Raw genomic sequence first — 11,842 nt, forward strand, 5'->3', positions numbered from 1 at the left:
AAAGAAACAGTCCTCTAAAAAGGTGAAAAGATAGCAGAGAGTCAACATCCCAAGAGCGACAAGCGGAGGCACAAACAGATCCTTAGGATCTACAAAAAGAAGAAGGGAAAAAAGAAATAAATAGTGGTACTTACCAAGTAAAATTTTAATTAAAAACGGATAGATATTACTTCAAAGTGACTGCCAAATTAATTGATGAAAGAATGGCGAATGTTGTATGTGTGAAAGGTGATCACTTAACCAACCAATGACTGGACGTAAGCCCTGTAAATACTCAGACTTCCGTATTCTTCGTCATTCATTTAGATTTGCTAAAAATTAAAAAAAAACACTTAAATGGAGAAAACCCGGATTTGTAAACAAGTGTCTGAACACTCTTGTTGTGATCTTTATAACAATTTGGCGACACTTTCAATTTTTAGACCTCATATTAGGGCTTAATATCGGAGAGGGTTGAAAAAATATGAAAACTGTTTTAAGCAGTGACGGAGGTCAAAGGTTAGGGACGTAAAGCCTATGCCACAAGGGCTTACGTCAGATTAATTGGATTTTTCTGTTCGCTCCGCTTGGGAATTCAATAGATAAGTCTTCATATTATCCTTTTGGCCGACAGCAAGGAATGGAAGCGGGTACACGTGTCACATATCGCTCACTCCTTTCAAGAACGTCATAAATCAAAAAACTTGATTTTCAGGAGAATGTTTTTAAAGTTTAAAAATATAATACAATGTATTAAAATTAAATATCAAGCCACTCACTGAACTTTCTACTATGCAACAGATCTTTTTATGAAAACCTGAAGGTGTTTTCTCCATTTGAAATATATTGAAAAAAAAAAAATAAACAATACCTTTTCTTCAAAATGCAAAAACAACACTTTCTGCCCTGTAGCGGGTGAATATTAAGTTAAAAATATGCCTCTTTTACTGGGATATGGTACATTTTCTGAGCATTCCGAAAACATGCTAAACTGAAAATTGTCGATTTTTGATTTATGCCGTTCTTGAAAGGAGTGAGCGATATACGTTGGTGGTCAGGTACAGCCGGAGCTACGTGGTCCGAGAAGCTGCGAGAGATATTTATCGGATGAAATTCATTTCTATATAATACAAGCTATAATGCCACACTCGTTTGTTTTGAAATACCCCAGCTTCATCTATATTCATACACTTTTTTGCATTTCTTTATTGCATTTATTATTTACCTTGCTTATTTTTGTCCGCCTCCGCAGTGTAATGGTCAGCACGCTCGGCTACCGTTCTGAAGGTCCCGGGTTCGATTCCCAAGGCGGGTAAAATAAATATAATTTATTATTAGATTAAAACCAATATTTTTAGCTTTTCCACTTTTTTATTTGACCAGTGACCGGGTTTCGTCGTTACCGACATCATCAGACTGGTCAGATGTCGGTAACGACGAAACCCGGTCACTGGTCAAATAAAAAAGTGGAAAAGCTAAAAATATTGGTTTTAATCTAATAATAAATTAAAAATGCAATTCCATCACGAAGTGTCAGTGGATAATATAAATCTATTAAATAAATATAAGTGATTTTTTCACTGTCATATTTATTTAATATTACCCTGGACTGGTACCTGAAGCGGAGGGCTGATCACCTTTCCTTGCAAACGATCAAGATAACACTGCGTTTATATGTCGCAGCGCCCTATGCACCGGATAAGGGTTTTATTATTATTTTTATGTACAAGGTTTATATTTCAATTAGTGGATTTTTGTTTCTACCAGCTAAAAAAAAGTTTCAATTTAATCTGTGTTGGGAACAGGAAGGACTATGCGACTATGAACACAATTGCGACGATATTATTTGTCACAAATGTTTCACCAACATAACCACGTCCCTTATAGTTATAAATACTGAATTATCATTTTTTAGATGGATTTGTATTTATTATTTAACTTGCTTATTATGGACAAGGTTAATATATCAATTGCTGGATTTTTTTCTAAAAGCTATAAACATGTTTTATTTTAATATGCGTTGGGAACAGAAGGGATAATCTGGTGTGAGTCAATCAGAATCTTCTCAGCATTTGCATATTGCTGGGAGGAAACCACGAAACTCAGGAGAAGCCGGACTGTTTTTTATTTCTGGTTTTTAAAATTTTTTGATTTTAGGATTATTGAGACCAATGTAAGCATAATTAAATCTTTATTAATTTTTGTATATTTTTTTTACCGATATTTACACAAACCTCTTTCAAAAACCATGACATTGGTTTTGTCAACATTCATCAGGAAATTACTTTCCTTGAACACATTAAAACACGCCCTGGACACCAGCGAGCTGCAAAATTTCTATATATATATATATATATATATATATATATATATATATATATATATATATATATATATATATATATATATATATATATATATATATATATATATATATATATATATATATATATATATATATATATATATATATATATATATATATATATATATATATATATATATATAAATATATATATATATTTAACTAACATCAAATAATTGTTATATTCTTGAGTTATCTACATGATATTTCTAGAAATCATATCGCTCACTCCTTTCAAGAACGTAATAAATAAAAAAAAACTTGATTTCTCAGGAAAACGATTTTAAAGTAAAAAATATATTAAAATGTTTTAATAATAAATTACTAGCCACTTATTGAACTTTTTATTGTGCAACAGATCTTTTTAGGTAAAACCTGAATTTTTTTTCTCCATTTAAAAAATATTAAGTATTAAAAAAAAAAAAATTAAACAATGCCATGTCTTCAAAATGCAAAAACAACACTTTCTGCCCTGTAGCGGGTAAATATTAAGTTTAAAAAATGCCTCTTTTGCTGGGATATAATAAATTTTCTGGGCATTCCGAAAACACGCACAACTGAAAATTGACGATTTTTGATTTATGACGTTCTTGAAAGGAATGAGCGATATTTGGATTTACTTCTAGGAGCTAGTACAATTACCAAGCCTGTAAAGACCGAACTTAAACAAGTCAACGTGCCAATAATCTCCACCGCTACAGCTTTGACCAGAATCTCCCTCACACGTGTTTAAGTAAGCACTTAAGCAATGAGAAGTCCCCACAATAGGCCGGCCTTACCTTCACACGGCCAGGGGTAAGTAGCACTTAGCGGCCGGCTTAATAATTCTATTTACCCTCAGTCTGACCGGGGTGTGATGGCCGCCGTGTGAGGAGGGCCTAATGACGAAATCACCCTTAGCTAAACTATTTGTTATGGTTCTCGATAGGTTCAGATTAAGGAGAGTTTTGGGAATCCCTTGGGGAGGTTTGAGATTTGGGGGATGAAATATTTGAATTGTAATCTAATACAACCTTTTTATTTTTTTTTTCAACATACTATACACATAGTAACAATTTACAATCCGAATCCTGGAATAATGAAATGAAAAGGATATTTTCTGGCGTGTCTCATGTATGTGATTTTAATCCAGGATTCGGACCCCACATACAAATATAAGAGTTTCTACTCAATAAGAAAGCTTTTTATCTCACCAATAGAATCTCGTGAAAATTTAAGTGAGTATCCGTTAGTCTATCATGAAAATTTAAGTGTTTCTTGTACAATGTTTCGAAATTGGATCATATATAAAGAACTTACTTACTTACGGGGTACTTCTTAAGGAAGATTTCTTTCATCTCACAAACTTCCGAGAATTCGAGTAGTGTGTTTGTCAATCATGGGTAGAATTGGCGAATGTTACACGTGTGTAAAGTGATTACTTAAACGAGCCTGTGACAGTCGCAAGCCCCGTTAATACCAAGAATTCCATAGTCTTCTTCATCTATGTTGAGATGTCAAAAAATAATACGGAAAATAACTTCTATAATGGGAGATAATCCAGATTTGTGAGCAGTTATTTGGACACACTCAAAATGTTGTTTAACTATTTGATATAGTACTCGACTATTAGTCGAAAAGATCAGATTTAGGAGAGCTTTGGGAATCCCTTAGGGAGGTTTGTGACTTAGGGATGAGATATTTGAAATGTAATCTAATACTCCCTTTTTATTTTTATTTCATAATACCATATACATGAGAACAAATTACAATAATGTGCCCTCATTGAGTTTTCCAGTGTCGAGAGCAAATTTTACGATATTTATTGGTTCGGCATTCACTTTAGGGTATGACAGGATTAAATTACAAATAAAACCACCACTTGAGTAGACATATACATTTATACCTGTAGATGGAAGCATCTGTAGCTTCCAAAACAAGTCGTAACAAAACATAATACTCAAGTGGTAAAAAACAAGTGTTTTATTTGAAATTTAACATATTTATTTAAAAAATTAAAAGAAAGAAAACTATATGACATGCAATCAAATACGATTAAGCCGAATGATGCGATCTATTTCCGATCGACCTACTTCCATTATCCATTTAAGAAAAGCTCTTTCAAAATTTGTTTGTATTTTAATGACTTTATAGATATTTGAAGCAAGTAAACTATGATATAGCAAAATCATGAGATACTTTTTTTATATGTTAAAGTAAAAAATAGAACCAATTTTTCAATATAATATTATTCAATGTTAACACGACTAGCTTGGAGACCTACATATATTGAACAGAGCCCGTCATTTAACCAGCCAATGATAGTTTGTAAGCCCTGTAAGTGACCAGACTTCAATATTCCCATCTCGATAGACTTCTTCATCTATGTTGAGTAATCAATAAAAATATTGATGCAAATCCATGGTAAATAAAACAATATAAGAATAGTACGTTGCAATGCTCGCTTTCAGTTAAAAAACCCGGGACCTTACGCATACCTTACCGAAAGCTTACTACTCGACTTAAAGGATACAGGTTTTTAAGTTTAAATTGGACGTTCAAACAAATTTGACGCCTTACAAATAAAATTAGACGTTAAACAAAACAAATTGGAGGTTGTAAACGTATTTTATATAAAAAAAAACTAGTTTAAAAATTTAACGCGCTTGCGTTAGTCGTCTAGTCTGTGCGCGCGATGTGTACTCAAGTTTTCATACAAGATTTTCAATACTCTGAATCATGAGATTGAATAGAATTTATTTGAAAAAATTCAATATAATGCAACAACTAAATTCTTTTGTAAAATATCCAATTCGGAGTGAAAATCTATAGATGTAAGGATAATGCGAGTTCAGCTTTAAAAAAAATAGTCCTGATGAAAGACTAACACTTTTTGAATATTCACAAATTAACTGCATAGTTATCGCTAAGCGCACTGCTTTATGAATGTAATAAGAAATTAATCGTTAAGCCCTAAGTTAGTTAGGCTCGCAGTTAAGGGTAGTTAGAGTTGTATGTGGGGGGTTGGAAGGGGCTCGAATTAGGGCTGAAACTTTTATATTTCTCTCCCACTGCAAGCTCCCAGGGTTTATGGGCCATAAAATTTATATTTCACCTGAAAATATGTTTTACGGATAACGGTTCGCTGATGAAAAATTTTACGCTGACAATTACACCAAGGTCTATGTAACACACTAATGATAAAAAATATAATACTAAAAAAAATATTTTTCGAATTGGGTAAATAAGAAAACACCTGTAAAAATAATCTATATAGAAACATATTTTAAATAGACATTTGCAAGCCTATTATGCCTGCGGTGTGATTTTTTAAAAATATGAAATTTGAAAACACGTTTTTTTCCCGAAAATTCAAACATTTCGAGTGTGTCCAGATACTTGTTCGGAAATCTGGATTATCTCCAATCATAGGAGTGATTTTTCATATTATTTTTTGACATCTCATCAAAGATGAAGAATATGGAAGTTTGGGAATTAACGGGGCTGACGACCGTCATAGGCTGTAACATTCACCAATTCTACCCATTATTGAGAACCACACTACGCAAATTCTTGGAAGTTCTATATATATGAACCAATTTCGAAACTTTGTTCTTGAATCACTAGAACTTCACTAGAGACATCTATTGGTGGATGTTCTTAATTTTACAACAATACTTACAAAATATCCATTGAAAATAATATACTAGTATATACAACACTTTGAGTGTGTCCAAATACTTGTTCATAAATCTATATTATCTCCAATTATAGTAATTATTCAAAATATGATTTTCTGTAAGCCACGTAAATGCCCAGACTTTTATTTTCTTCTTCATCTATTTGGAGATGTCAAAAAATAATATACGATGATAAAATTTCAGGTCAGTCGAAGGATTTTTATAATGGAAGTGTAAAATCAAACATAAAATATTTATATAATAATTACTGAAAAATCAATCATTTTCTGAATAAAGGAAGCCACCAGTGTACTTTTTATACATTTAAATTATGTTTGCTATGCAATACAATTTTTAAGGTTTTTTGTGACGTAAAACGTCGATTTATGACAGTTAGTAAGGGGTATTTAAATAATGTTTAGGGTCATAAATGAAAAGGTGGTAAGTAGGAGATAAACATGTTTTATATTGTGATTGAAAAAATAGCAAGTGTTTTCGTTTTAACCATTATTGAAGAAATATTTTTATTAATATCCCAACAAACAAGGAGAAGTTAACATGGGAATATGGAAATCTTGGTATTTACAGGGCTTGCGATCTGTCATTGGCTGGTTAATTCATTTATTATATATATATATATATTTTTAAACCCTGATGAAAAGAATATCTGAGAACATTTAAGAAGGATTCCAAAGGGTTCAGAAGTTTTTTTTTTAATAATAATATTTGGCAGTTACCCAGTGAAAGAATGACTCCTGCCTGTGTCGGGTCATATTTTTTTTTACAAACAAAATAATCGTAAAAATATACTAAAAAACATAATTTAAGTTTAAAGCGTTCAAACTTTTTTTGACATGTAAAGATAGATAGTAAAAATCCTTATCCGCACCCCAATGGTGCATTGGGCACTGCGTAATACAAACGCAGTGTTATCTTGATAGTTTACACATGAAGGAAAGGTGATCAGCCCTCCGCTTCAGGTACCAGTCCAGGGTAATATCGAATAAATAGTACAGTGAAAAAAGTCACTTCTATTTATTTTACCCCCCCTGGGAATCGAACCTGGGACCTCCAGAACGGTAGCCGAGCGTGCTGACCATTACACTACGGAGGGGAACAAAATATAAACAGTACAGATTTTATGGATAAGCCTAGTTTATAGAATTTTAGCGTATTTGTTGAATAAGAACATTATTTTCGTTATGATCTTATATTTCTATTAAAAGTTTTGGTAATTTTGAAATTAGGAATATTTTTGAGGACAGAGTAAGTAGTATGTAAACTGCAATCCTCAATGGAGTTCTGGTACCAACCCTAATGTTTAAGAGTGAAGCATATAGTTAGCAAAAGAAGGTTAAAATTATACCAAATGCATTCAAAATGCGATCACTCAGACGTTGTGCAACAAAACCTTTATGTTTGAATGGTGAATTAAGGAATGAAAGAATGAGAAAAGGTATGTTGATATGGTTTTTGACATGTCAAACGAATGAGTGAGGATTTTTTTTTAATTACAGGAATAACCCGCAAAGCATCTATTTTAGATGCTTGTCTGCAGGTAGGATAGTAAGGATAGGGAAGGTAAATGTGAAAAATACATCACAAACACCCAGACCAATTGAAAATAAATCTTTCTTGAATTAATTTTGCAATTGGCGGGAATCGAACCCGCGATGCCAGTTTCGCAGTCGAGCATCTACCCAATTACGCCACGGCGGCGGCACATCAAACCAATATACGACGCGAATATGTTAGAAAAATAGGCAGAGAAACCCTGAGACCTTGACGAAAGGTCAAGAGTCGGAATAGTTGACTAGTATGTATGAAGAGATGCATGAATGTAGGAGAGGCGTGGAATGTTTGCAAATCAGAATTGTGTAGCATTTTATTATATCTGCCTACCCTTGCGGAGAAGCGGCTTAGTGGTTATTGAGTGATTGGCAAACTCTATCTTTAATTTAATTTTCAAAAATCAAATTCAAATATTGATTTTGATTTTTGAAATTATTTCCTTGTTTCATTTTTCAAACATTCGACGAGATGTACGGATTTCTGAAGTACATATGTAAAGTAAACAACTTCGCAGGCATTTTCGTAAAATATTTCAAAAGCAAAGCTTAAATTAACGTCAAAGGTGCCTTTTTTATTTTCTGGAAACCATTTCAGAAACCAATAACGCTATCAAAGGACTCGTAAGGGGAACATAAGTACATTTTTTCCTTTTATCGGCTTTCTACCTCTAATTTACCTGAGTGGTCCTTAGAATAAATTGTCCCACCAACGTCGTTCAGTATTAATTGGCATATCTTCAGATTTTTCAAGTTAAATAATGATTTCAACCTATTTTTTGACATTTCATCAAAGATGAAAAAGAATATGGAAATCTGGGAATTAACGGGGCTGATGACCGTCATAGGCTGGTTTAAGTGATCACTTTACACACGTGTAACATTGACCAATTCTACCCATTATTGACAACCACACTACTCAAATTCTTGGAAGTTCTAATAATGTTTAAAAATTGGTTCATATACTAAGTTATTAGTTTCCTTTTCATTTATTTTGCCTTTACTCCATATTTTTTTTTCCTTTAAAATGAAAGAAACTATACATATCGTAATCATACAGGAGAAAGTGACCAAGTGCATTTTTTACAAAAACGTGATTATTAACTATTTGATATCTTACTAGCTTAATGTTGCCCAAAAAATATCCTAAAGTGATTTTAAACTAAGAAGTAGTTTGAATCACTAGAACTTCACTAGAGACATCTATTGGTGAGATGAAAAGAAGCGTTCTGATCTCTGATCTGATCAAAGATGAAGATCAAAGATGTCTGATCTGATCTCTGATCAAAGATGAAGAAGAAGAAGAAGAAGAAGATCAAAGATGAAGAAGAATTATTCTTCATCTTTGATGAGATGTCAAAAAATAATATGAAAATAACTCCTGTAATAATTGGATAATCCAGATTCTGTGAACAAGTATTTGGACACACTCAAAATGTTGTAAATGAATTCAACCGTTAAAATACGGCATCAACTAGCTGAAACTGAAAAAAACCTTTGTCTATTACTGAATGATGAAATTTAAGGAAGAAAAGACGAATTACTTAGCTAGATCAGTAGCGGGCACTCATTAGTTAACTGAGATAAATATCCACAGTACAACTTTTATGAGTGATCCTTTTGAGAGACAAATATCTTAAAGTCGGAACTATAAATTACTTTATTTTACGAAATTACACAAAATTATAATAATTGTTTCTGTTTTTTTAACTAACCATAACGCCGCTTCCGCGCAGGAGAAGGCAGAGTAAATAGAACGCCACATCAGTCTGCCTTTGCAAACATTCTTCGCCTCTTATAAATTCATGCATACCCGCCGATTATTCCGACTCCTGACCTAAACGCTTCCGAGTATTTGAAATACTTGATCATGCCGAAGTATTCTCTGTCTACCTCTGCTCCTATTTCCAACTGCATTCGCCTTATCTATTAAATTTAAGTTATCCGGACTAACCGAGTTATCTGAACTGCCGGATTATCGAGCGCCTACTTTTGGGGAATCTACTGTACTGTTGACATTACTTACTTATCACAGTTTTCAAAGTAAACTATCCTATAACATTTTCAGTGTGTCCAAATACTTGTTCACAAAATCTGGATTATCTCCAATTACGGGAGTCATTTTTAAATAATTATTATTAGATAGCCCTTGACGGTCGTCAGCCCCGTAAATGCCCAGACTTCCATATTCTTCTTCATTTTTGATGAGATATCAAAAAATAATAAAAACTTTCCTTTTTTACAAATGTTGTCATCGAAATCCACTTCGTCTTTTTTCATATTTATCGCAATACAACTACTGTCAAGTTTTGGTCTTAGCCTATCCATCTTATATGATCTCATTATCTTCTCATTCGTCCACGCTACATCTCCAACAATCACTAATTTCTCTCGGCCATTCGTCTTCTCTTCCAAACTAACACCCGAAGCATGACAGAATTATCCCAGTAAGACTAAAAAAAGACCACACAATCCGATTTGAAATTCGCTGTTTGGGTGACATCCGGAAACACGTCTGTCCAAACTTCAGAGTACCGCCAAGGACGAGTGGAATTAGAGACTGAAATATGAAGCCTATACTCAACACTGAAAATAACTGAAAATAATAGTCGTAATTTCAGGAACAATGAGTTCCGTATTTCTTTGTTACATATGAGTCAAAATTTTGATTTGAAATAAATACATTTTCCTACTACAAATTATTATCAAACAATTATATGAAAACAACAGAATAAAGTAGTTATTTATCGAAAAAATTACTTTAAGGTACCTATATTATAAGTCGAGGCTGAGAAAATAACCATCGAAAAAAATAAGAAAGGTGTGGTGAGATTTATTGAAAATGTGAAACAATATAAAATTGTATCCCGATTTTACTGTGAATTTACGTATAAAAGCTTTCAATATACCTGTCACTGCCAATCTAATTAAATACAAGATTTTAAGTCTATCACCAAATTTTCTATAAGTACCCCGGTGTAGGCAGTGAAAGGGATAAGTATTTAGTTCAATTAGTCAGCTAGATCCGATTCCGACTCGACGTTGGCCGGTACGCAGACGCCCACACCCCGACCAGCACAGCAGACAGACACGGAACAGTGCAAAGACAGACAAATGCCAACATCTATAATAATGCAACACTAAGCAATTTCAAAATACAACACTAAGCAATTTCAGCAAAACAAATATTTGGCAATCAAACATTTCAATAAACTCAAAACCTAAAGAAATAAAAAAAATAGATATTTTATTTACTGTTTCGGCATTAACTTTGTGGTAAGACATGTTACAATGATTAAAGAAAACACTATTATATGTTATTATACAGACCTGAATGATGGAAGTTTAACTTCTGAAACATGTAGTCTATAATAAAACTCAAGTGGTAAAAAACGAAGTGTTTTCTTTACTCATTAAAAAAATAGATGATATAAAAATACTCGAGAAAAAAATTAAAGCTCATTACATTTGAATCTTGAAAAAATATACAAAAAAGACTATTATATATTTTATTATTTAACATTAAACCACGAGTGTAAGTCCCTCTCCAAGCACAAGAGCTCAGTCTCTTTTTTGGAGAGGCACAGCGAATCAAAATATAAAAGTTTTCCATATGTATAAATGTTTCAAATGTATTTTGTTATAAATAAAAATGTAAATACTTATATTAAATAAAAAATAAAAAAATAATAATAATGGTGTTATCCTACCTGGGCCTTGGTGGGATGCGGTCCGCCCTGGAACTCGATGGTGCCATAGGCGTCCGTAGGCGCCGCCTTGGTGTGTCGGGCGGCCTGCCAGGGCTCCGTGGGCGGCGGGGCGCCGAGGGCCCCCGGCCCGCCGCCGCTGATTGCGCAGTGCTGCGCGTACGACAGCCCGCACCAACATCTGCAATAAAAGCAACGCGTTTCAAAAGAAATCCAAAGATATTAATTAGGTGGACCAATAATTCGGTAGTGTAAAGGCAAAGAGGTATATTTGTCAATTTTTTCATTTTCGAAGTTTGTGGAAAAAGGATATAGCTGTAGTTGTAATACTTATTTAGTTTTATTAAGATATGTACGTTTAAAAATTCACAAAACAAATGAGTTATTGAATTTCACAAGTTTGTTTTTGCTCTCCTGTAAAATTTGGTCTGAGACAGATATACCCCTTTGCCTTTACACTACCGAATTGTACCATTGGTTTTAAGAAACCAAATGAGAAACCCGGAAATTTAAAAATTTGGAGTATTCTCTGTGCGACACATATTCCAAATTTCCAAATTTTCC

General features: G+C 33.1%; 1 protein-coding gene across 1 annotated transcript in view; it reads right to left on the bottom strand.

Moving 5' to 3' along the window:
• The window catches only part of LOC148302706 (transient receptor potential cation channel trpm-like), a 248,030-nt gene that overhangs the window by 93,280 nt on the left and 142,908 nt on the right, over positions 1-11,842 (bottom strand). Inside the window, exon 4 of the mRNA XM_088271175.1 lies at positions 11,282-11,459. Within this exon, the coding sequence (XP_088127301.1) occupies positions 11,282-11,459 (178 nt within the window). The remainder of the gene's footprint in view (positions 1-11,281; positions 11,460-11,842) is intronic.

Source organism: Brachycentrus maculatus, unplaced genomic scaffold (assembly GCF_059751285.1).
Source record: "Brachycentrus maculatus isolate JH-2025_06_01 unplaced genomic scaffold, ASM5975128v1 h1tg000421l, whole genome shotgun sequence".
Lineage (NCBI taxonomy): Eukaryota > Metazoa > Arthropoda > Insecta > Trichoptera > Brachycentridae > Brachycentrus > Brachycentrus maculatus.